This window comes from Cyanistes caeruleus, chromosome 1 (assembly GCF_971803275.1).
Source record: "Cyanistes caeruleus chromosome 1, bCyaCae1.hap1.1, whole genome shotgun sequence".
Lineage (NCBI taxonomy): Eukaryota > Metazoa > Chordata > Aves > Passeriformes > Paridae > Cyanistes > Cyanistes caeruleus.
Genome location: NC_141701.1, coordinates 109,129,298 through 109,156,289, shown reverse-complemented (window position 1 = coordinate 109,156,289; position 26,992 = coordinate 109,129,298). Strand labels below are relative to the sequence as shown.

Here is a 26,992-nt window from a genome sequence, read left to right as displayed (position 1 = left end):
AAATAAGACTGACTACGTGGGAATAACAGTGATAGAGATACCATTGGTTTTGCAGTGTGTAGAAACTCTTCAAAATTCTTTCAAGCTATTTCCCACTTTTTTTGTGTGCATTTTGCAACCAAACTTGCCCGTGTCCTTGAATTTCAAGAACAAGCAATTAGTTTATGTTACGACTCCTGGATGATGGAATACACTTGAAAATTTGCAGGTTTTGTTCCAACAGAACAGCAAAATTTCCTATATAGTTGTCAGGAATTCACCTGACTTGGAGATGAGTGCCTGAGGGCAGGTCTTGCTTTGGGTGCCACTTCCCTGCTGAGCTCTGCTGCTTAGGTCTGCTCATCCAGACATGGACTTGCTGCAGCTGAGTTTGCAGGTTGCCATGGGCATTAAGTAGTTCAAAATGTGTTCTCACATTTTAATAACAGCAAGTTCCTGCCCTTCTGGGGCTGGATGATAATAAAATTACTGTGTGGAAATGGATAGAGGACAAATAGAGTGCTGCTGAAAAGCTGCATGTGACAAGCAATATGGAGGAATAAGACATTTCCAGGACTTTCATTTGTGCTGCATTATGTGAAATAGATGAGTAATGGTTTTTTTGTTCAGTTAAGATTTTGTTATGAGGCAGCTAGGTCATCAAGGTTGACTTACAGTGAAAACAGGAGGAGAATATTGATGACTCCTGATTGCTAGCCAAAAGCAGGAGAGAGGGAACAGCAGTTCATTTAAAATTGAGAAGCGTAAAATGTCACAGAACACAAGCTTTGTTTCAGGAGAAAACCTAGGTAGAGGACTTTTTGTTCTTGTCCTGGGTTGCAGTATATTCTATCACCATCCTCATGTACTGTTGAAACCAGGTGAGGCAGTGCTCCCTGCCTCCCCCCCCCCCCCCACCCCGGGCTACCTTCTGTTAATGGGCCCATCAATGCCCTGCCCCATGACTCATAGATAACTTCCCCCTGTATTGTCCCCTGTTAATGGGCCCACCACTGCCTTGCTGCATGACTCAGAGATAACTTCCTCCTGGACTGTTTTCTGTTAATGGCTCATCAAGGCCTTATCTCATGACTCACCATCCCATTGTGAGATGCTCCTCCCTGAGGGAGGAGCCAAGCATTCCATACTGGATATAAGCTGAGAATTCGAACACCACAGCAGCCCTTACCTACGGGACTTCCAGAGGACAGGAGCTACTGCTGGACTTTCAGCTGAAGACCAGACCCCCTTTCTTCCAGAGGATCACGCTTCAACAAGACCACCTCATCTGGACGACTACCATCACCCTAACAGGGTTCCAGGCTGTATTCTGACTCTGTCAGTGTTTTTGATATTATTGCATTTATTCTTTTTATCATTTTCCTATTAAATTATAATTCTGACTTGCGATCTCTCACTGGTTTGATTTCAAACTAGTACATATTTTGGCGCCCAACGTGGGGCATTAACCTGAGAGAAAGTCAGAATTGCAATTTCATATTAACAGAAACCTATCCACCATGGTGGTTGGCTTGTCTATATGGGTACTGTATCTTGCTCTCTATATTTTCCCTCACATGGGGAACTACTTGCCTGTTGTATTGCTCCTGTTGAGACCAGGGAATGGTATGAGAATTGCTTTATTGGTTTATTATGCTTATGGCATGATAACCTGTGAGGCAATGAATACCATTCGGAATATATACTCAATTTTGTTTGCTTGTCCTAGTCTGGGCTGCTACATCTGGGACCTTCTCAACAATCGCACCCTGCCCTTGGTGGGAAGAGTGGAGAGTGGTTTCTTCCAGCCTTTCAGGTCAGGCACAGCAGTTTTTAAAAATATTGAGTTCTCTCTGGATGCCAAGGACAGCCTAGTCTTGCTGTTTTGTTTTCTCTGCATGGCCTGCACCATGTACACCATGCTTAGAAACAAAGCACTGTTTGGTGTGGTACAGCGTCTTCTTGAGGAGGAAGAGAAAAGAACCAAGAGCAGAGCAACAGCATCCATGACCACACAGACTGCCACAGAGGAGAAAGGAACCAAGAGCAAAGCCACAGCGTCCGTGTCTACGCAGACTGCCACAGAGGAGAAAGAAACCAAGAGCAAAGCAACAGCATCCGTGTCCACTCAGACTGCCACAGAGGAGAAAGGAACCAAGAGCAAAACAACAGCGTCCATGTCTACGCAGACTACCACAGAGGAGAAAGGAACCAAAAGGGCCATGAGCACCTCCACACCAACAGTCACCGAACCAGAGCAGCCTAAACCGGTAGAAGTTGCCCCCATTCAGAAAAAGAAATCAAAAAGCAAATCAGTCCGCATAGTGACTGATGAGGGTGAGGCAGGACCTTCACACGCAGCGGAGGAGACAGAACCAGAGATTATCACTCGCTCTCTATCCCTAGGTGAGCTGCGTGACCTGCGGAGGGAATTCACCCGCCAGACGAATGAGTCCATCCTAACCTGGCTGCTCCGCATCTGGGACGCTGCAGCAAACGACACCATCCTGGATGGAAGTGAGGCCAGGCAACTGGGATCGCTGTCCCGGGATGTGGTCATTGACCAGGGGATTGGGAGAACCCAAGAAACTCTCAGCCTCTGGAGGCGACTGCTGACAAGTGTAAGGGACAGATACCTCTGCAAAGAAGACCTCCAGGTGCACCAGGGAAAATGGAGCACAATGGAACAGGGTATCCGATGCCTGAGGGAGTTGGCTGTGCTGGAGATCATTTTTGCAGAAGATGAGAGATTTCCTAAGAGCCCAGATGGTGTCCAGTGCACGTCACAGATGTGGCTGAGATTTGCACGGCTTGGACCAGAGATGTACTCCCGTTACCTGGCAACACTGCAATGGAGGGAAGGTGAGGACAGGGTGGGTGTCCTGGCCAATAAACTAAGAATCTACGAGGACACTGTCACTGCCCCGTTTCGCACCCATGTCTCATCTGTGGAAACAAGGCTGGCTGAGCAAGTCCGGAGCTTGATTGAAGAGGGCCATCAGAAACTAAAAAAGGAACTTAAGGAAGAAATTTACCACGTCTCCCCAGAACCAACAAGAGTCTCTGCTATTAGGAGTAGGCATTCCCCAGCCAGGGAGAAAGGATACACTCCACGAGGTAACCTCTGGTTTTTTCTCCAGGAGCATGGAGAAGACATGAGGAAGTGGGATGGAAAACCCACCTCCTCCTTAGCAGCCCGGGTACGTGAACTAAAAAGAGGGACAACTACCACAAGGAGCTCATCTAGAGCCAGCGCCGCTCCGGTCTCTCGTGGCCAGAACATCAGAAGGTATAGAAATGATGATATGAGTGATCCTCTTGAAGGGACATCAAGAGCATATTCACCGGAGGAGAGCAACGTGCACCATGACCAGGGTTAGAGGGTCCCTGCCTCTAGCCAGGTAGAGGAGAGGGACAACCGGATCTATTGGACAGTGTGGATCCGATGGCCTGGCACATCTGACCCACAAAGATATACGGCTTTGGTTGATACCGGCGCTCAATGCACTCTAATGCCATCAAGGTATGTGGGAGCGGAACCCATTTCTATTTCTGGGGTGACAGGGGGATCCCAGGAGCTCACGGTACTGGAAGCTGAAGTGAGTTTAACTGGGAATGAGTGGCAGAAACACCCCATCGTGACTGGTCCAGAGGCCCCATGCATCCTCGGCATAGATTACCTCAGGAACGGGTACTTCAAAGACCCAAAAGGTTATCGCTGGGCTTTTGGGATAGCTGCTCTAGAGACAGAAGGCATCAGACAACTGAGTACCTTGCCTGGTCTCTCAGACAACCCTTCTGCTGTGGGACTACTGAGAATTGAAGAACAACAGGTACCAATTGCCAGAGCAACAGTGCACCGTCGGCAATACCGCACCGACAGAGACTCTGTGGTCCCCATCCATACGATGATTCGTGAGCTGGAGAGCCAAGGGGTGGTCAGCAAGGCTCGTTCACCCTTTAACAGCCCCATATGGCCAGTGCGTAAGTCCAGTGGAGAATGGAGACTGACGGTGGATTACCGTGGACTGAATGAAGTCACGCCACCACTGAGTGCAGCCGTACCAGACATGCTGGAGCTTCAGTATGAGCTGGAATCCAAGGCAGCAAAGTGGTACGCGACCATTGATATTGCAAATGCGTTTTTCTCCATTCCTCTGGCAGCAGAGTGCAGGCCTCAGTTTGCCTTCACCTGGAGGGGTGTGCAGTATACCTGGAACCGATTGCCCCAGGGGTGGAAGCACAGTCCTACTATCTGCCATGGACTGATCCAGACTGTGCTAGAAAAGGGTGAGGCTCCAGAACACCTGCAGTACATTGATGACATCATTGTGTGGGGGAACACGGCAGCAGAAGTATTTGAGAAGGGACAGAAGATCATCCAGATTCTCCTGAAGGCTGGTTTTGCCATCAAGAGGAGCAAAGTCAAGGGACCTGCCCGGGAGATCCAGTTCCTGGGGGTAAAGTGGCAAGATGGACGGCGTCAGATTCCCACTGAAGTCATCAATAAGATCACTGCGATGTCTCCACCGACCAACAAGAAGGAAACACAAGCTTTCCTAGGTGCCATAGGCTTTTGGAGAATGCACATTCCTGAATATAGCCAGATTGTGAGCCCTCTCTACCTGGTTACCCGCAAGAAGAACAATTTCCATTGGGGCCCTGAACAACAACAAGCTTTCGCCCAGATCAAGCAGGAAATCGCTCATGCGGTAGCCCTTGGTCCAGTCAGAACGGGGCCAGAAGTGAAAAACGTGCTCTACTCTGCAGCCGGGAACAATGGTCTGTCCTGGAGCCTTTGGCAGAAGGTGCCTGGTGAGACTCGGGGTCGACCACTGGGATTCTGGAGCCGAAGCTACAGAGGATCCGAGGCCAACTACACCCCAACAGAGAAGGAAATTTTGGCCGCCTATGAAGGAGTCCAAGCTGCCTCAGAGGTCATTGGTACTGAAGCGCAGCTGCTTCTGGCACCCCGACTGCCGGTGCTGGGGTGGATGTTCAAGGGAAAGATTCCTTCCACGCATCATGCCACCGATGCTACTTGGAGCAAATGGATTGCCCTCATTACACAGCGTGCCCGTATTGGAAACCTGAACCGCCCTGGGATTCTGGAAATTATAACAAACTGGCCTGAAGGTGAGACTTTTGGATTATCTTCTGAAGAAGAGGAGCAAGTGACACGTGCTGAGGAAGCCCCACCATATAATGAGCTACCGGAGAGTGAAAGACGATATGCCCTCTTCACCGATGGTTCCTGCCGAATTGTAAGCACTAACCGGAAATGGAAAGCTGCTGTATGGAGCCCCACACGACGAGTTGCACAAGCTACCGAGGGAGAGGGTGGATCGAGTCAGGTCGCAGAACTTAAAGCTGTCCAGCTGGCTTTAGATATTGCTGAAAGAGAGAAGTGGCCGAGGCTCTATCTCTACACTGACTCCTGGATGGTAGCTAATGCTCTGTGGGGATGGCTGGATCGATGGAGAAAAGCCAACTGGCAGCGCAGAGGGAAACCCATCTGGGCCGCTGAGATTTGGCAGGACATCGCCGCTCGGGTGGAGAAGCTGATCGTGAAGGTTCGACACGTGGATGCTCATGTACCCAAAAGTCGGGCTAATGAAGAGCACCGTAACAATGAGCAGGTGGATCGAGCTGCCAAGGTGAAAATATCACAGGTGGATCTGGACTGGCAGCACAAGGGAGAATTATTTTTAGCTCGTTGGGCCCATGATGCCTCTGGTCATCAGGGACGAGATGCAACGTACCGATGGGCTCGTGAGCGAGGGGTGGACCTTGCTATGGACAGCATCTCACAGGTTATCCACAACTGCGAGACCTGCGCTGCAATCAAACAGGCCAAGCGGGTAAAGCCTCTGTGGTACGGTGGAAGATGGTCCAAGTACAGGTATGGGGAAGCCTGGCAAATTGACTACATCACCCTTCCCCAAACCCGCCAAGGCAAGCGCTACGTGTTGACCATGGTGGAAGCAACCACTGGATGGCTGGAGACATACCCTGTGCCTCATGCTACTGCCCGGAACACCATCTTGGGCCTGGAAAAGCAAGTCCTTTGGAGACATGGCACCCCTGAGAGAATCGAGTCAGACAACGGGACGCATTTCAAGAACAGCCTCGTAAGTACTTGGGCCAGAGAACATGGAATTGAATGGATCTATCATATCCCTTATCATGCACCAGCTGCTGGGAAAGTTGAACGGTGCAATGGACTACTCAAGACTACCCTAAAAGCACTTGGTGGAGGAACCTTCAAAAATTGGGAAGTGAACTTAGCAAAGGCCACCTGGATGGTTAACACCAGAGGATCCATCAATCGAGCTGGTCCTGCCCAGTCTGAACCCTTGCACACGGTGGATGGAGATAAAGTCCCTGTGGTACACATGAGAGGTATGTTAGGAAAGACTGTTTGGATTAATCCCACCTCAGGCAAGAGCAAACCTATCCGTGGGATTGTCTTCGCTCAAGGACCTGGTTGCACTTGGTGGGTAATGCGGAAAGATGGGGAAACCCGATGTGTGCCACAAGGAGACCTCATTTTAAGTGAGAACTGTGTGTAAGGTTCCATTGTATATATATATATATATATGTGTGTGTGTGTGTGTGGAGTTTAAGGAAGGTACTGATTTGGAATTATGTAGATGGTAATAGAATAAGGGGTGGATTATGTCCTGGGTTGCAGTATATTCTATCACCATCCTCATGTACTGTTGAAACCAGGTGAGGCAGTGCTCCCTGCCTCCCCCCCCCCCCCACCCCGGGCTACCTTCTGTTAATGGGCCCATCAATGCCCTGCCCCATGACTCATAGATAACTTCCCCCTGTATTGTCCCCTGTTAATGGGCCCACCACTGCCTTGCTGCATGACTCAGAGATAACTTCCTCCTGGACTGTTTTCTGTTAATGGCTCATCAAGGCCTTATCTCATGACTCACCATCCCATTGTGAGATGCTCCTCCCTGAGGGAGGAGCCAAGCATTCCATACTGGATATAAGCTGAGAATTCGAACACCACAGCAGCCCTTACCTACGGGACTTCCAGAGGACAGGAGCTACTGCTGGACTTTCAGCTGAAGACCAGACCCCCTTTCTTCCAGAGGATCACGCTTCAACAAGACCACCTCATCTGGACGACTACCATCACCCTAACAGGGTTCCAGGCTGTATTCTGACTCTGTCAGTGTTTTTGATATTATTGCATTTATTCTTTTTATCATTTTCCTATTAAATTATAATTCTGACTTGCGATCTCTCACTGGTTTGATTTCAAACTAGTACAGTTCTCACTGTGAATAGGCATCAGACTTGATTGTATGTACAGTGACAGATATGCCAGGTCTTAAAGCTGTACAGATAGCTTTATCAATGGCCTTCCCTTAGAATCCATGCCAGTTCTGTAGTACTTACATCCACTTACTGGTAAAGGAATGACAGAGAGGTTTGTGTTTCTTTCCATATCTCTTTCCTCCCTCTAATAGGTTAAACATTTTCTGTCTCTGTAAGAAATGAATCAATAAAAATGGCTAAAACCCCTTGAAATGTAGATGGTAGGTTTTTTTTTTCAGTCAAAAGGTTTGGTTTTTTTGATGACAATACTTCAGGTCTGTTATGGAGTTAAGAATGCTAACCTTCACCTAAGGTAGGTATGTGATATTCTCTCCATTTACATCTAGTTAAACATGCAGAAAAGCAATAAAGTACCTTATCAAAAGCAGCATAGCATCATTTCCTGAGAGGAATCTGGGACTCACTAGTTTCTAATGACACTGGATTGTATTTTTGAAAGACTGTGCTGCTGGGTCCTGACATCATAATATGCACATAAAATTTGCAGGTAGCCACACAAGTATGCTGTTTTCTGTATTTCTTGACTGTTTCCTCATGCCAGTCATTTAATCAGCACCTTTTGCAAATACTTTTTATTAACTCAGATTTGCTGAATAGTCTGTCAGCGATACACTGAGAATGTCATAACTTGCTAGCATAAGGGCAAAAGTCAACTTCACTGAACCACTTCTTGAGACCTTTTCTTCATTGGTTACAGATCCCTCTGCAGCATGTACCAAAGACTAGTTGATTTCTTGGTACAGTAAATCTTACCTGTGGTGGAATGAGATTAAATTCTTCAAAGGGTTAAAATAGTTAAAATACCTGTGCCTGGTAGGGCTCCTTTTAAATATTTAAAAAGGCTTGTTTACGCCTTTTTAGATTGTTTCCATTGTTCAGCACCTTGTTTTTTACTGTTTAAAAGTTACTTTGTTTTTTCTGCAAACAAGGCAAAAGAGTTTGTACATAAAGAACACTGTGGACTATTACCTCTCAGTGTTCAGAAAAATATGGAAACTAATCCAAACAACTAAGTGTACAAATTCTGAAAAAGAAAAATCCTTTGCATACATGTAAGCATATTAATATACCTGCATCCATAAGTAAAGATACAAACCCATGCATGCTTTACCTAAGTCATTACAGCTGCTCGAGATGCATCTTGTTCACAATTGTATTTATGAAGTTATCAACGCATGTACATCACCACTTTATTTTTCCTGGGTCAGGGAAAAAATGGTCTGAGATGAAGTTGACATTGTGTGATAGGTCTGTCCAGAAAAGAAGGGGTACTTGTTGTATGGCTGAATGCTGGCTTAAGTTTGCTTATAACTGGCATAACTTATGCTTGAAAGCATAAGTTCCTCCTAGCTTGTGGTTTTTCCAATCTCTCTGAGCTGGGAACTGCAGGATTAAGTCCCTACAGCTGACATTAAAAAATTGGGAGACAGACATCACAGACCTTGATAAACACATCAGAAGATCTGTTGATCCAAAAGTATTAAAATTGCTTGTAGTTTGATGTGAGGAAAGCATCCAATTGTTTGTGTAGGTTTGGTTGGACAGTAGTGTAAAGTCAGTTCATGTTTAGGACCAGATGATTGAAAATAGTATATGGCCCACATGGGCAGGTGCCTTGAACCTTTGATATAATAATGCCTTTTTGTCTGGCCAGTGAAGATAGGACAGTTAGAGAGACATTAATTCTTGATGCAAGTTTGCTTTTTGCATAAAAATTTGGCACAATGTGTTGCCATTGGTCCAGACAGCTCATGGCTGCCACTGGTTGATTTCTGCTAGCTAACCAAGGCATGCATGAGGTAGCAGAAAACTTTTATCTCCTACCTGCTCAGGAATGCTTTTTCATAGACCCAGGAAAATGATAAATTATTCAGTGTTGTAAGTAGAATTCTTCTACTTCTCTCATTTCTGAATACAGTCACAGTGTAGTCATCTCTTATCTGTATAGTACAAGGCAGATTCAACACTGAAACTTAAAAAATCCATATTTCAGTGTTACTCTTGTGATCTCTACTGCCCACCTGACACTGTCTTCAGTGGCTTGTACAGAGAAATTCTGGTCTCATATACACAGATAATTTTTCATTAAGCTGAGTAATCTCTGGAGCAGGAGATGGGAGACTTAAAAGCATGTCATGGCTTCACAAGAGTACGGCTTTGAAATTATGAGAGAATGTCTACAGGCTGGCAAATGGCATTTCTCAGTGGAACATTAGCAGTTGGTCATGATCTACTAAGTTTACCTTAGAGTTTTTTCAGCCTGGTCCCTGATTTTTGCACCTCTGAAAGATGGCACCCCCAGCCCTTGATATCACATTTCATCTCCTCAGTCTTGACTCTGAGGTAAGACTGCCATCTATTGAATCCTTATCATTTTCTCTCGAAAAATTTAGCTTTCCAACTAAGTACTGACCAGTTGCAGTCCTGCATTGTTTATAGGATCTGACAAGATTGGAGGCCCTCCCTGGCATGCCTTCAGGCTAGATCACCTTGCAAGCAGAGATCAAAGTGTCAGAAAGCAGCAGCTGAGCAAGAGCTCTTACCTTCTGCACTGATTCTTTTTGCACTGAAAGGAGCCATTACAGATGCATCTTTCCAGAGCGTGGTTGTCAGATGCATTTTTCCAGGGCTTGTCAACTGCAGTAGGATGCAGCTGTCTTCCATCAAAGAGAATTTCAGGCACTTGAGGATAATAGAAAGAAAGAGATAAGAATAACTTTCAGAAACGCAAAATTGGAACATGATTATAAGAAAGAATCCCTTCCATTCAGCCCATTGATTCCTCCCAGTGTTTTCTCTCTGCTTTCATTTATATGCAGGAATACTCTCAAGTGTAATAAGATTCTTATCCTGCACAGTAGTAGCAGAAATTTTTTAAAGCACTGGCAGTATGCAATTCTGAAATTCTGCCTTCTCCCTAGACACCACTTCACCTCAATAATTTGATAATGTGGAAATCCCATAAGCACAACACTTGAAATTTTGAATTTTTTTTTTTTGCATTTCAAGATGTATTAAGAGCCTCCTTCAAGGCCCATGGAGATCCTCTGCTGAATGCAGTGGACTTACTTAAATAAGACTCCCTCATTTAAAGAAGTGAACTGACCACAGCCCAAGGTTGTTTGAAGCTACGTGCTTCAGTGGTCTTTTCTGGATGCCAGTGCAGTAGGGCTCTAGAAGTTTAGCTAAGTTAGCAGGCCCTAAACAGTCTTCATTAATTTCCAGAGACTTCCCTTGCAACAACAGGCCTGTGCAGGAGGATGGTGAGCAGACTGGCTCTAAACACACACAGATCACTACCAGCCTAGCACCTGTTGTGTTTTCAGACATTCCTTCTCCAGGCACTGAACAAGCCAAAGGTGCATGGTTAAAAGCTTCATTTCACTTGACATATTCTGCACATGTGTCTAGAAGACCTCTGTAAGTCTTTCCCTTCTTAGCAGTTGTTATTGGAATATCTCCTCTGTGTAATTATTTCCAATTATATCACCTTGTTTCAAGCAAAAGCCCAAATATCATGCACTGCACGATGGAGCTAAGCATCGAAGATGTCTGAGTTTAACTTGTGAATCCTCAGAATATTAAGGATTATTATTATTTTCTGTTGCCTGCAATGGAAATGTTTGCAGCTGTGCCACCGGAAAAATAAGGTAAATCACAGGCCCAGTTCTTCCTCTTTGCATTCCCAGAAACTGATGTGAATTACTGGGACCACTCAATTCCAAAGTGTGGTATATTCCCCTTCAGTCATAAAGCAGCAAAGCTGCTTGTATCTGCAGATCCTTCCCTTTGGCTTTAGGAAGGATTATACTTTACTATTCAGGCACCATAAATGAGATGGCCCATCACCATCAGGAGGCAATGGAGAAAACAAAGATGAGAGGTTAGCATGAATCTTACGCTAGTTTGGCATTGCCTGGACATTGGAAATCCACTGGCCCCTGCTCGCTTCCTACAGCCTAAGGAGCAGAGGGCTCTTCTTCTTCTGCACATAGTAGTCACTTGGGGCCCTTCTCCCGAGGCTGTATGAACAGTCACCTCCTAATGGAGCTGGAATTGCTCGGCCATTGTAATGTGCAGCATAAGAGATAGAAATATCCTGATCCCTTAGGGAGATAAATTGAATGGACACAGAAATGAGAACAAAAGGTTTTGGAGTGGATTGAGCAAATAATACGTTTTACCACTAAGAGTGCTCATGCTGGGTGAACATACTGCTCAAAAGGGTATATTGAAGCATGTAACTGTTCATGTGTGGGCTCGTATGCTCCAGTGTTCTTCTGTAGGTGTTCTTGTCACCCACTTTTCTTATACACAGGCAAAATTGGGCTTTACCCAGCCTAATCCTGCACAGTAATTCTGTATGAGGCCTTTCAGCACAATAAAAGTACCTGTGCAACAACCTCTGTCTGAACTGCATCTCACAGGGGCAGGACAGACAGAAAATTGCCTCAAAACTGAAACATTACTTTCTTCCTTTCAAGATCTCCATTTTTTCTCAGTCATCCTTGGGGCTTTACATTCAGACATCAATAAATTCTTCCTTGACTGCTGGGCACCTGCAGAGAATGATGATGGCCCAGGAGCTTGTTGTGTGCTCCAAATGGCAGCATCTTGTCCAATTCACGACTTCAAAGTCTAAGGGAGGTTTGGTTCCCCTGAGCACACTGGTTAAAAAAACTGGGAAGTAGTTGACCATTTACAAAAATTAATTTCTCCACACTTTGTGTGAAGTATTATCCAGAAAAAACAACTAATGAGTTAATGTATGTGTTTTATTCCTCCTGAGGCAAATATGAATATGGATCATAATTTGTTTATGCTGGACAGAGAATTTGCATAACTTTAATAGGGCTTTCTATTAGTTTGTGACAAATAACAAAATGCCAATATATTCATCATTCCAAACCCATTAAACCTGTCAGCTTTGCAAATGATTGATAAAATGCTCTGATTTAGACTTGCACATTTCATCCACATTTTACTAAAGCCACTGCTTCATGTATGAGGCACAGCATTCTCACCAGTCTCTCATCAGGGATAAGTAATTGGCCAATTAAATCATAGGCCATGATATCTTGTAGAGTGAAGTTAAATCAGTGATAGTCTATCTCTGAACAATTTGAATCCTAATGTAGGATAAATTAAACTCCCTTCTCTGCAGTTGCCTTCATATGGAATCCTCTGGTGTGAATAATGGAAAACCTGAATTTGTCAGTCAGGCAGGGCTCTACGTCCCTTTCTCATCACAGATTTGCTTCCAGACTGGGTTCCACCTCTACATTTATTACTGAGAAGACATTACCAGCTTGGTTGATAAAATAATGCCTCCCTTATTTATGGCTGAAGTCTGACATCTTAGTAGCCCAAAGTGTTTTGTCAGGATGAGGACTCCAGGACTTGAGTTTGGAGCTTTCACAGATTACTTTTCCACAGTAATTTTGGCTTCTTAGTGCTAGGAGTGCACTATTTTCTAGTGCTATTTCCCCCATAGTGGGGAAAAGTCCCAATCCTGCAGAGACTGCAGTATAATCAGGCAAGAAGATGGGTAACAAAAAGGAAATGATATCTCCCTTTTTCAGATGGGGTTTCACTATTCACACAGGATAACAGAGGAGTAATGTTGTTTTCAGAAGTGTGGAGAAATAAAGCATTTTGCTGAATGTAAAAAAGAGAATTTCTGTTAGAGTAGGGAATGAGCCAAGGTTTCTTGAGTCCCAGTACACTACTCTGATAAAAAGACAATCCTCCTGCTTTGTGATTTCTAAACAAATTTAAGCATATCTCCCATAGGCTGGAAAATAACTAACATTCTTCTGGTAGATGAGAAAAAGCACTGTACCAATTGGGGAAGGCGGAAAAACTAAACAGAGGTCATAAAAATAAATTAGCTTTTCTTTTTTCCCTCTCTAAATAATTTACAGATATCTTAGCAACGGTGCTAAAAATGTAAGAATTGCTTCTGTTTGACTCAGAACACTACCTCATAGTTGGAATACCTCTTTTTAGTACTCAAGGTTAATCTGGATGCTTGGATAAAAAGGAACAAAAGAGGTGAAGTGTGTGTTTAAGTTCCTAGTAACAAAAATTGTGTATGTGACCAAAGTGTGCTGTTTACACTCTTGGACCACTTTTCTGCATTCCTGTGCTGGCACTGACTGTTCCCTAACTCAGGGATTGAATGTTTTAAGTAAAGTCCCTCCCTGAAATATACAGCAAACTCAAATCCTTATTTTTAAATTGGGCCCAAGCCCAAAAATAGGTATTTTTCCATAGGGGCAGGGACACTAGCAGGGGAAGTACAAAAGTACCATTAAACCCATAAGTTTTCTTAAAAAACGAGAATCATAGAATATCTATGATTTACATGGGAAAAGACCTTTAAGATGATCAAGCCTAACCATAAAAAAGACCAAACACAAACCTTTTTGATTTTGAAGAAGCTGATTAAACGTGGTTTACCTGTTCTTAACCCATCCTTTGGTTATGAGTGAGACAACACATATGCAGAAGCAGGACCATGAGAAGTCCTGATTTGGACTACATTTTCCACAGAACCCATGGAGCTGCAGCCAGTTTCCAGTAGTGAGGAATTCGGTGTGATGTCATGTGGCAGTTGCAGGGGCAGATGAGGAGGGCAGTAATGTTACCTCTGCTTCCCCAGAAAAAAATCCTGATGACAAAAGCAAAATGTCAGCCCTGGTTGTGCGATTTTCCCAGCCCAACATGGAAAAATGAGTTTCTGAGCATTTCTTTTTGCTGCTCTGTGAACTTTTTGTAGATGGATCATGTATTCATACACTGAGGAAGGAACAGACTTGGCTTTTCACACCACATCAGAAGAGCTTGATTGCTTTTTTGGAGGGAATGTGCCCAGACACCATCAGGGGATAAGTAGTAACCAGCTGGTGAGAGGTATTTAGAACAGAGACACATTTGGCGATTAAGTTTTGACTGTTGCACTGATGGCCTTCAGCCTCGTTTCCTTAATGGGGGCAGACTTGGCAGCGCGGAGGAGTCAGAACACCTGTCTGTTGGCTTCCCCTGCTCTGGCTTGAGCATGCTATCATTTGAAACACTGGACATCTGCTGCTAGACCCTGTCTCTGTGAGCACTTGCATACATTTTCAAATACTTGCATATGAGATAAATGCCAAATTCAGCTGGGGCAGGGTGTCAGGAGTGAGGACTGAAGCTGAACACCTTTGCCTCTGGAGTGATCGGTGGGCTTATTTAAAAAGAGTGGCAGAACAGCAGTGCAGTCTCAGCTGTGATGCATGATAGGCTTGTGTGGGCTCTGAAAACCAGATGTAAAAAGCACCTGCATTTAATCAGTCTGGGGAGAGTTGTCTCTGAGCTTTATCAGGACTTCTGATCAACTGCTGGTGCCTAACAATACCCACGGAGGCACTGGGAGTTGTTATGTCACTGGCAAGATATAATGCTGTTGTTAATTTAATGCTCTTTAGATTGTTTAATTTGGAAATTCAGATTTAATCAAATGTCAAACTCTCTGTCCAAATTCCTAAATTAAACATGGATTGTTTGGAAGCTTCTCCAGAACTACTGTTTGTTGCATGAGTCCCACAGTCACTTTTATTGGTTGCAGAAGCAACCATTTTGCAACAAGGTAATTTGGCCTTTACTAAGGAGTCAAAATAGCTGCCTTGAGACTTACCGAGCCCATTTTCTGTAAGAACCTGTGATTTTTAATAACATCATCAAAATCATTTTGGTGTAAGCTGAGTAGGAGTGGAATAAAAACCCACAAAAGGAAGGGTAATTCCCATTCTCATTAAGGCATTCATTTGGTCTTGATGTATGTCTGCTTAATGACTGTCATCTCCCCGATCCTCCCGAGGGTATTCATGTTTGTCTGCCTTTATAAGAAATGAGTCATTGAATTTGGTCATCTTTGTCACATAAAAGCATTTACAAAGATCTGAATGTAAACACTAGTGTTTTGTTCTGCTGGTTAAAATCATGATGTGGGATTCCACCCTGTAAACACTGTGCTGGCTAAAATTGCTTGTAATATCTTTGTGAAATGGGGAAAGACCAGACTTGGAATGTAAATGTGTATGAATATTTGTCAACAGATGAAGCTCTGGAGCAGCTTTTTAACTTGACACTGGAGTTTTTGGTGTAGTGTTGTACATCTCTGATTGCTACAACCCTGCAGCCTGGTTCCTTGTTAGCAGCAGGGCTTGTGTGAGCTGAGCATTGCTGAAAAGCCTGTCCCACTTCTGTGTGTGAATGGTTCATGACAGAGAAACAGGTCCATCTGGTTTTTATCGACTTCCTTCCACACTGGCACTTCCTAACGTCATTGAGGATGGGCTGTGAGACAGCAGCTATTCTAGATTAGAGTACACATGCCAAGTGTCTCCCCATGTTGTCCTTCTGAGGAGTTGAAGGATTTGGAGCAAGGCATGAGCCTGTCACTGCATAGATGCGTGTGCTATCAGAACAATTTTTAGAACAGTATGGTTTGTGATCTTTTGTAAATTCAGAACAAATGAAACAGTTTTATTTCATATTTTTTTAAAGATAATTGAAAGCATAATCTATTCATTAATGCAGAATATAAGAAATAAAATGGTTTTAAGGTAAGTCCCTTAAAATAGATTGCACTCAGTCCAGGAGGGCTTACTGGAACACTCTGCTGCTCCTCCTGTCTCAGGATCACAAACAATGCAAATGCCTTTGCTCCAAAAATAGACTTAATCAATACCACTGGTATTTAGATTTTTATTGCATTTATGATTGTCTTTCACCTTTTCTTATTAAAACCAGCCAGCTGTAGTTCACTAATTCTGTTCTTGGTGCTACTGGCAGAAGGGCAGTTACAAATGTGTTCTGTTAGTGCAGAATAGATTTTCAATATGCACCTAAATTTTTTGCTTGACCCATGTAGTCTTTACGCTAAGAGCACTGAGCCTCATGTCCCACATCTGCTCAGGGATTGTCAGCGGTACCAAAAACTTGCATTCTGGTCCGTGTAAAAAGAGGTGAATCTTCACTGCTCCAGGCAGAAACTGGGGATGCTTTGTTGAGGCAGTCGTAGCATTTGGTATTGATGGGACCCTTTACCTTGCCAGATCCACTGCAACAGGATGTGACTGATAACTTCTCAGCCTAGACCAGTGGAAATGTTTGTGTTTATGTGTAAGATGTGACTTCCCTCAGTTCAGCTGAGCTGTTGAACATTTTCAGAAGCCAGCAAACAGCTGCTGCATACCTTTTCCTCACTCATTTTATAATTTTTGACCTGTTACTTAAATTTTGTTTCAGCTTTTTTTTTACCCAAATGTGGCTTGGACTTGCCACTGGCACCTGCAGTACATAGAGCATGAAAGGAAGAGCAGGGAGAAGGGGAGAGGAAAGAAGATGACAGTGTGGTCAAAGCCAGATGGTATAAGAGTATGTTTGGGGAAAGATATCTGGCTTCTGAGAATATTTTATACCCTTGTTATTTAATTTTTTTTTAAATGACATAAGAGTCTGTGGTTAATATTGCTTCGTCACCAATGTGTAACAGCTAAAATGTGTTCTTCCTAGTGCTGCAGAAAGCTGTCTCTCAACTAAAGTGTGAAGTGACATGTCAGAAAAGCAAAGTGACATACTGAGTCCTGAGGAAGACTTTTATTTTTTTGCTGAACGGTAATGAAATCTGAAAAACAGGGAAAGCTGTTTTGGTTTAATATATCTTGCTTTAATGCAAGACTGGTAAAGGACAATATGAGTGTGCTGTGAAGTGGATGTACAGAATGGGTAATTTAATTTTGTTGCTGTTGTAATCTGCTGGGCATTTTTCCAAAACAAGAGTAGGGAGTAACTGGCATATTTCATTACAACTGCCCAGATGACTAAGAGGAGATTAAGCCTTTAATTACAAGATGGAGCATCCTGAGCCAGCATAACAGCTCGTGACTGAAGCCACAGTCAATCCTAGAAAAATCTAGAGTGTCTCAAATAGATGACCTGTATGTACCTGCTAAAGACTTTAAGACTTGCCTATTTACATATTTATTTTACTGAAATTATACGAACTTATGTATAATAGGATTAATATTTTCCATGAATTGGAAACATTCTCATGCGTCTGGTCTCCTAGCCATGTGGCATTGAAACAAACTGACAGCCAGTTCTTTTCCTCTGTTTGCATATCAGCAACATAATTTTTAAAAGGTGCTACCCTGTGTGGATAGAACCTTTAAACACCATATTTAAACTCCTTGTCTCCTTTTTTGACTTTTTCCCTTCAAATTAGCAAGGCTGATTGCCGTCAGCAGTGGTGAATGGTTAACATTCTTGCTGATTTTACTTGCCATCAGACTGTCAAGTTAGGAGATGACATGCAATACTCATGTAAAAGTGGCAAAGATTTTTCATATTTTTTTCCTTTGCTGTAAAATAGGTAAAAAGCCGAATAGACAGAAGATCTCAAGTACCAAGAAGGGCTGTCTTTTGACTATATTTCATTAAATATTATTTTATAAATATAAAATATTATTTTATAAATATAAAGCTATTTGACTGTATTTCATTAAATCAACCTGTATGAAAGTGTTGGTTTCTCTTTTACCCAGAACATTTATAAGAAATAATGACCTATCATTTGAATATTTTGGTTTATAAGGACCTCCTTCACCTCCATTTAGCTGTAATGGGAATTGGAAGGGCTCAACTCACTGCAGAAAAAGTGTCCTAAAATTATGTCTTTATGCACAAGACTTAGGTGATTAAATTTGGGACATTTTCAGTAAATGATGCTTGAATAGTAGCCAGAGCAGAGTGAAAAAAATTTGTTGTGCTATTTCATATACCTAGGTTGAAGATTTGGCATGGAAATGTGTATTGTGCCAATGTTAGATGGTTTGCCAGAGAGGAGCATTCACTGACAGAGGACTTGGTTATTGCAGGCAGTACCTGGCTGTGAAGAACAGTCATTCTCTCTCAGCTGCACAGAGTTGTGGGAGGTGGGTGATTTTGTTTTTCAGATACCTTAGGGGCTGGAGCAGCACCTGACTTAAATAAAGCTTTGGTGCTGTGGGCAGCTCTGTTCTCCAGCACTGGGAGCAGGATGTGTTAAAAGGGGCAGTTGAAAACAGCCATCAAATTGGACCTTTTTTGACACTCAGTGTGTTTTCCTCACATGTGTCTGACTGGTTGGCATGAGGTGGCCTCTTCCTGACAGAGGTCTCTAAAAGAAAGCAGAAGTGCAGGTTTTTTAGATATTAGTGTGTCTGAAACAGCAAGAACTAGGTGGTTGCAAACATGTCAGCTGTAGTTGAAAGACTGAAATATGGTGACCATCACGAAAGACCTGAAAAGGAGCACAAATTCAGCTTTAATGGGATTACTGTGAAAAATGGTGTCCTGTGAGTGTGCAGTTTTTGATGTTGCTACTCAGAAATCCTCTGGATGACAAGAAGTGTTATGGAGAAGCTGTAATTTTACATGGGATAAGTGTACTTTTTTATCTTGAAATACAGCATATGTGGGCAATGGCCTAGTGAGTTGATACTCTTCAGCATCTCAGTTCAGGCAACACTGCTGTTACATCAATGGGATTTTTCTGCAACTTAATTGTCACTTAATAAGAGGAGAGAATATTTTCAAAAGCAAAAATATCCCTGCTAGCTTCTTTGGAAAGGAGTTTTACCTTTGAGAGTTCTGAAGTTAACATGAGAGAAGTCAGTAAACTAGCAAGCATTTTGATACACAAAGGTCAAGGATAACTATTAGATAGAGTGGCTGGCAGAGAAAATCCAGGCATTTAGCAGTGGATTCATGCCACAGCAGGTTATGATCAGGCAGTTAAATAAAGGAGTTACTTGCATCATCCATGTGGCTCTGCTATGCTATTAAGCATTCCTCCTAGTGTCCTCTGCTATAATGTTTTTGAAAGTTTGTTTTAAATTGCATATATATCCTGAGGCTCAGATTTCTTCTTCTTGTGTTAGTGGCTTTAGCAAGGATATCAAGAGCTGCAGGATAGGGCATATTGCTTTAGCTTAAGAAATTCAAAGACTACATTAAAGTAGCTCTTTCCCTTATTTGTTCTTATGTATTCTGTTTTTCATCCTTTGAACATGACGAGAATTTGTTTTCTTTTCCCCAGTAGTAGAGTGCATTGTGAGCACTGTATATGTCCCTCAGCTATGACTGAAAAATAAAGGAGAGAACAGTTGCAGCAATTCCGTAGCCAGAGGCAGCAATCACCGCATGCTGGGTCACCTCCTTGGCAGGCTCTACAGCTCCCTGCTCGATAGCTAGTACAATTACCTCAGTTTATTTATGGTTATGGGGGGACATAAAGAGTAAATTTGGGGAAAATTTCCATTTCCATGGTATACCTGGAAGCCTCAGTCATGGCACAAACTCAGTAACTTTACCTCTGTTGACGCAGAAGCCGAAAACCCATCCATTCTAACCCAGTTGTAAACATCTTCCTTGAATGTGCTTCTGCTGTGACATCACATCTGTGTTTTCAGTGATCAGCCCCATTGCAAAAGAAAGGTAGACAGTGGACGGTACATCTGCACTAGTGTTCAAGTTTGGTTTAGGAATCTGGTTTTGATGATAATCTTGTCTGCACTTCTTATACTTTCACTCACAGCAGTCCTGGTGCTTGTGAACTGGACTAGTTTTGGATTTCATTTTGGAAACTAAAACAGAAGCTGCAGCTCTGTATGCAAATTTCTCTTACTCAATCCACGGGAGACTAAAGCAAAGCTTGTCCCAGGTCAGCTGCCCTGAAACATACAGGATGTGCTTGCTGGATCTTTAGCAACACTATCATGAAAAACTACTCCAGTTGGGCTACACTACTTGCTTAATAGATGTAGCCTGGAACTACCAGGCTCTGTAGAGCAACTCATTCCATGGAGTTCAGTTCAAGCCTTCATGCATGAAGGCTTCATACTCTCATGTAGAAGGCTCCATATTCAAAACCTCTCTTGCTGGAGGTGGTGATGGTGATTTTCTCATCAGCCCCTGAGTAGTCACAGCAGGGCAGGGTGAGATTGCCTCAGACACCAGCAGATTCCCAGCTGCCCAGGGAGGGGCGCCTCCTTGATCCTACAATAACTGTGATCCTTTGAAGATGGATGACCCATATAAACTCCACTTTCATTTAACTTCCTCAGTGCTGCAATGAAATGCCACTACTAAGACTCTGGATCTGTTGAGGAATAGAAGAACAATTGCGACTGCTTCATTTTGCAAGCTGTTAATTAAAAGTTGCCAAATACAGCGCAGGATACAAATACTTCCCGAGTAGCCATGTTTATTACTACTACTGTCTGGATGAAACAGGACAGATTCTTGTAGTTATATCGCTGTTAAATGATCAACAGACCACACATTGTATGGAGGCTGAGGAAGTTCAGAAGATGCCCCACCGCAGCTGAACAAAAGAGTGGTGTTGCAGCTTATTCCCACCATGTGGGCTGGGTAGTAACCAGTCCAGTTCACTCTTGCCAGGACAACTGGGTGCGCCTGTTTTCTTTCATGCTGTACCAGAAAACTGTCTGTGGTAGCCAGACAATGCCAGTGTTTTCAGTATTACATTACCATAATTGAAAATACTACTGAATTGCTAGAAAACTGCCAAATCAAATGTTCCAAATAACCGTGGTGCCATTTGTCTGACAGATAATGTTTGATTTTCTGAAGAACCATACAGCATGCAGAATTAGGCGAGGGAAAATACACTGCATGGTTATTAATTTTTTAATACTTGAAACTACTTAGCAAAGAACATGTAGATCAAAGCTTTTGCATGAGAAGATTGAGCTTCCGAGACAGGAGATAGCGGGAGCAGTCTGGAGCAATATAACAGAATCCTGGAGGATAAAAAAAAGAACTGATTACATTTCCATTAGTTTTAAAATCTCCTTTGTGTTCAGTTTAGACATTTTCATGGCTCTTGAATGCCAGGTTAAATGTAACCTGTTAAGCACTTGATCCATTTTCTCAAATTGACAGGTGCTAGCTTTCCATTTTTAATAAATATTCTTGGTATTTTGTTAGCCATCCTTCAAGAAGAAAGCTAAGATGCTTGCTGATTTCTGATTGTTACCTTAGATTATGAAATAAAGAGGTGGGCTGCAGTAATCCATTCTCCATTGAAAGCATCCCCAAGACATATTTCAGACAGGTCAGATTTTCATGACCTCAATTGCTATTACTCATAGAATGGAAAAAGGAAAGATAATCCTTTTTTTCTTGTTGTGATGTGCATTTAATGATCTGATTCATATTTAAATCCCATGTCTACCATAAGTATGTTCCCTATTGATTTAATTGGAAACAGAAATAGTATTTTATACACAAAAATCCTGTAAATCCAAGATCTCACCCTCCTGAAGTCAATGACAATTACACCAGAGATCTTTTAAGTGGAAAAATTTGACCTCAGGCTCCTCTGGATATATATGGGAGCTTTTGGAAAAATGCTTTGGGGCACTACTCCAGTTCAACTCCATTAAAAAGAAAATAAAACATTAAGGGTCATTTTCCTCTATTGGTAACATTTTAGCATATAATGTACTCAGTAATTTGATAGTATCAAATCTTCTGAGATTCTATGCTAGTGTGTATTGCAGTTTAGTGTTACTGAAAAGAATCAGTTAAAATACTGATTTTCATCGAAAACTCATCATATTTCATTAGAATGAATTTCATTTCTCTTTGTATAAGTTATTGAAGAACCTGAATTTTATCTCATGAATCTCTAAATCAGCTGAAGCAAAATAAGACCCCTACAAATCCTGTATTAGTAAAAAAAAAAAAGATGATACACAGTATTCTTTATATTTCTTTGACATATAATTGTGTTTATTTCTGTAATTAGCACAAGTGTGAAAAATAGCTCAGATTAAGACAGCAAACAGTCCATGACTGTGACACAGAGCTGTGACTTTGAGTCACTGGGAGGGGAATGCTGAGCACTGGCTTAGTTAAATACACAAGCCGAGGAGTAAATCATCAGAACACACAAGTAGGCTTTAGGAGATGTTAATGCTACTTATGTTAATAACCCTCCATGTGATACAAGAAAGTATATAAAAGGTTCTTTCACCATTGCTGTTTTTATGCTTTTGGTACTAACTGGCAAAGCTTCAATTAAGAAAAGGCCACCAAAAGGTTAAATTCTTATGGAATTTTTTTCAGCTCTTTAAATAATCTTCCTTCTCCCCTCTCCACGCCTTTCCTGACCCCTTTTTAATGGGTACAGGCAATACTGGGGAGGATTTCTGGGGTGTTTAGGAGTCACTGTGATCCCACTGATTTCAGTAAACATATGTTGATTTTGACCAGGCACCTGATATTTTATTTTACTATGTCTTTTCTTCCAAAGAGATGCCTGAAACTTGACTGCTTGGTTAGTTTGGTTTTGGAGGGTTTTTTTCTTACAAAAATGCATTTAACATTGCTAGATATCAACTGGCTGTTTTGAAATAGTGGGAGTAAATAAAAATTAACAGAAAGTATAATATGCCATAACAAATAAAACTCTTTTATTGCTAATGGAAAGTTGAAAGTCGGATTTTTACATATAATTTCTGTGTGAATAGAGCAAGTCTTCGTAATTGAAGGCTTTTCAATTCAAGGAAAGAGGAGACTTTTAACAGCTATCTTTGTATTTATACAGTGATTTATTTGTTAACTGGTTCATGGCTGCCACAATTTCAGGTACACCTGAGTGTGGGGGCATCCCTAAACACTGCTCTGTGTTTTAGCTGTGTGCCTCTCACCTGGAGGCACCATCACACTGGAAACCGTTGTCCCAAGGATGAAATGCTGCAGGGTATGTAGAATATATAACAGCACACAGCAGCTTGGCTCTTGGTGTGTGTCACAGCCCAGTGAGCACACCTGAGGCATGTTGTGAAGCACCTTGGAGAGGCTCAGTCACTTCTACAAACCCAAGCTTACTTACATGTCAGAATCGGTTCATTGTTCGGGAAGTATTGAACTCTTTTATGAAGCAGCAAATGTGTAAAATTCAAAATGAAGGGGTTTATTTGCAGTAAGCTGGATTGCACCGTGAGGCATTGTGTGAGTCAGAACAGAAAGGAAAGCTTCTGGCTGGTAGTGGCAGGTGTATTGAACTTTCATAAATCAGTATCTGATTTATGCTTCTCTCTGCTTTTCTGCCACTTTTTCTGGGCTGAGGGTGAGAGAAAACAATTTATCCCATACCTCTAAAAATCAAATCAAAGTAAGTTAAAGTCTGCTAAATTTTCTTCTCTCCTTCCCTCTTTTTTGACCTTGAATTCAGTGTACCACAGTACCATTCAGTGTAATGGTAGCATATTAGTAGCACAGACAGCATTGAAAGCACTGAGAGAAAATCCTCAAGTCGTGCCATCAGCTAGAACAGATGAAGCACTACTTAGCAGGGCCTGGCTATGTTCTCTTGAATTTTGTACATGTTTTGTTGGTATTTGTCCATACTTTGTTAGTGTAGCATTATGGTTTACATTCATTTACTTCATGGCAGAGCATTTGCCACAGATGCAATTTTGTCTGTGCATGTGAAGTGTTGGGCAGTCAGTGTTCCTCTTGGCACCGAGCTTGGACCTCTTAGATTTGAATTACAACGAGCCTTGATGTTAAAAATGCAATATATTTTATCAGAAAATACTTTTGCATTGAAAGGAAAGTGGAAAGTGTTGTCTTACTAAAATACACAGCCATTTCACCTAATATCTGTTTGTCAGGTCTAATGTAAGACAAAGAATGTCCCTCTCCAGGGTATGTAACACCCTCCTGATGTGGACACTCGTGTGAGAAGCTGGAGCTATAGATTCAAGTCCCTGGTTGAATCAGATAAAGCAAAAATTTGAGCTGGTACTTTTCTAGATCCAAGAGGAGGTTTTGTTTAGAGTTTATGGAATTTTTTCTGGGTGTTTTTTGGTTTTGTTTGTTTTGGTTTTTTGTTTGGTTTTTTTTGGTTAGTTGGGGTTTTTTTGTTTTTCCTTTTTTTGCCCACTGCAATTCTAAGTGTAAATTCCTTAGCACAGTGTGGAACAGAAAAATATTCAAAATGTTGGTAATTTTCTTAACAAAAAATAAATCCTGCCCTTTATGATCGATTGCAAGCAACTCTTTATTTAAGTGTCATTTGGATTCTGTAGTATGAGCTGATCTGGAACCTCATCTCATTGGCAAGCCCTGAAAAGTGAGAAACAAAGTCTCCAAACACTGCAACAAGGGAGTTTTTGCATTAGCAGAGTGGTTTTGGGAGCTGCTATATCCACACTTTTGTAAAGATGAAAGAATGTGGGAGCACAGTGTAAGCACCTCTCTACATTGTCTCCACTCCTTAGGAGTGGAGTTTGCAGTTTTGGACAGAGGGTGGTTCTTATGCTGTCTGGAGGACAAGGACATAGGTTCTTCCTGGCCATTGTGGAACTCTTGGGTGGGTGGGAAAGGCACTTGGGGCTTCAGCAGAACTCCTACTGTTTTCTGTTAGAGACAAAAGAATGCCTTTGTTTTGTCCTCCTCCATCTCCATCCCTCACATAAGAGCTGTGGAAAATTGCTCCTTATACATATTCCTCAAATACACGTCTGTATGTTTAGGTACACACACACTCCGTGTGAGTGTATGTGGGCATTTCTTGGCTTGTCCTGGGGACGTGCAGGTGGTCAGCAGGTGGAGAGCACTAGCACACAGCAAATGACCTGATTAGTTTTCCCTTTAGTCCAAACAATGCCAGCCCTGCTAGTTATTTCTGGAATGTGTTACAGCACAGCCATGTTCAGCAGACTAGTTTTGTTGCTAAGGAATAGTGGCAACCATGGGGGAGGGGGGGGGAAAAAACTGATTTCTAAGCTTCTCGAAACAATGTCAGGAGGGATTTCCCTCTGGATTTAAAGTACATTAATCTTTCTAACTCTTATCAGAATTACAGTGTATTCATGTTCAGATATCATTGCTTGGCTGGGGGAACATTTGTAAACACAGACAAACGTGTCTTCTCTGAGTATTAGGGGTCTTTTTATTTTGGGAAAGCAATTTGGCCACTTCAAGTAAATTCTTTACATCTTGTGATCTCAGCACTTGGGAATTGCTCTGGCTTGACAACCTCAGTTACAAGGGGCTTCTGTTTTGCTAAACAGCTTTTCCTTTGAAAAGGGAGAAAGTTGTTTGTTTCTTCTGATGTGTGATGGGCAGATCAGCACTGGGGCCACAGAGAAGGAAACCCGAGCAGTATGGGAGCAGCGTCAAGTTCTTCACGTCTGTGTCCATATGGGCAGAGAAATTCTGTGGCACTCTTAATAACCCAGTAGAATTGATCCCAGTGGTGGTTGTAGAGAAAGACATGAGTTTGTCTGCTGTTGCTAGTGAATGGTAATATTTGCTTATTTACACTTGGGTGCTAAAGCCCATTTTCTGTAGTTGCTGTAGGTGGTCTGTGGTCATTCTACATGAACCTCTTAAATATAGGTTTCTTAGCTGCCATTCAGTAAATTGAATTGGAGATTGCACCTTTCTTGAAAGAGCAGCAAGAAATAAAAATGGAAGTAAAGAAGTAAATTGTGAGGGAGAAAAGTAAATCTGTGTATGTATCACATCAACTGTAAGCATCACCTCTATACTGATATCTGGATTAAAGCATCTACAAAAACCAGGTACAATTTACTCCTGTAATAGAAAGGGGACAGGTACTTTCCTATGTGTGCTCATGGCTAATGGTCAGAAAACTGGATAAGTATGATATTAATACATAAACAGAGTGATAAATATGAATTGTTACTCAGCATAGGTCCCTTTTTACCCTTCAGATATGTGCTATAAAATTAAGCCTGTTTCACTAAAGAATGAAATAATAGAAAGCTCGGTCAAGAAACTGTTTCCTGCTTCAAGAGATAAATTCTCTGTAGCTAAAACATTTTTGGTACCAGCAAAATTATAAAGCTGAATGTAGATTGTGCAAGTTTTATTTTTCTTGAGTATTACTGTCAAGTAAATCCATGAAGACGATTAAAAACTGGCTTGCTCTCGGCCCTTTCATTTGTGAGGAAACAAATGTGCCAGTCTCAGCAAACAGATGTCCACATCTTAACAATCATCATCACAGTTGGCTTGAAACCTTGCCTGTCTCATCAATGCATCTAAGGATTGAAGAGACAAGGAGTTTTACCCCTCTTGGTCTCTCTAGGTCAGACCTGAGAGAATAGCAAAGGAGGGTAAAGAAATCTGCTTTGTTACTTGGACGTTACATTGTATGGGTTTTGAAATCTCATGATTCCTCTTGCTGTCCTTTTGGGATATCGTGTTATTAAAATAGACTTATAACCAAAAATATATAGACAATGTTGTCGTGTGATTGTTACTTTATTCACACCATGCTAAGCCTGGGAGGGGGATGCATTAAGGATTCAGTGCAAAAGGAGCGGCAGAAAGAATTCAGTTTTATCCCCAGCCCTGGAACAACCACTTGAGTCACTGTGAAAGAGGGAACTTATCAGGATGTTGATCGGAGTGCTGTGGGGCAAGTTTGGGGAGCTTTGTGCAAATTCTTTTACTGACTGCTATAAGAGTACAAGTCAGACTCATTGGATATGTCTGGGATCTGGATGCATGTTTTTCAGATTCAAAAACTGCATGAAAATGCAATTTCCTGAATCCT

At 42.2% G+C, this 26,992-nt stretch overlaps 2 protein-coding genes across 3 annotated transcripts in view; both read left to right on the top strand.

The window, feature by feature from the left end:
* TMEM108 (transmembrane protein 108) overlaps positions 1–26,992 on the top strand; it is a 168,197-nt gene that overhangs the window by 33,414 nt on the left and 107,791 nt on the right. The gene's annotated exons all lie outside the window — the stretch shown is intronic.
* LOC147655817 (uncharacterized) lies at positions 1,163–14,434 on the top strand. Its single transcript, XM_086849973.1, has 3 exons — positions 1,163–1,317; positions 1,709–2,303; positions 14,315–14,434. The coding sequence occupies exons 2-3, from the start codon at positions 1,878–1,880 to the stop codon at positions 14,432–14,434; spliced, it is 546 nt and encodes a 181-aa protein (XP_086706099.1). The 5' UTR covers positions 1,163–1,317; positions 1,709–1,877.

What these genes read in the sequence shown, in the direction of transcription:
- LOC147655817 (XM_086849973.1), top strand. Translation starts at nt 1,878, where the DNA reads ATGGCCTGCACCATGTACACCATGCTTAGAAACAAAGCACTGTTTGGT. An exon ending in AAAGCAAATCAGTCCGCATA is followed by an intron (nt 2,304 to 14,314) that starts GTGACTGATGAG and finishes GATGGCCTTCAG; the next exon opens with CCTCGTTTCCTTAATGGGGG.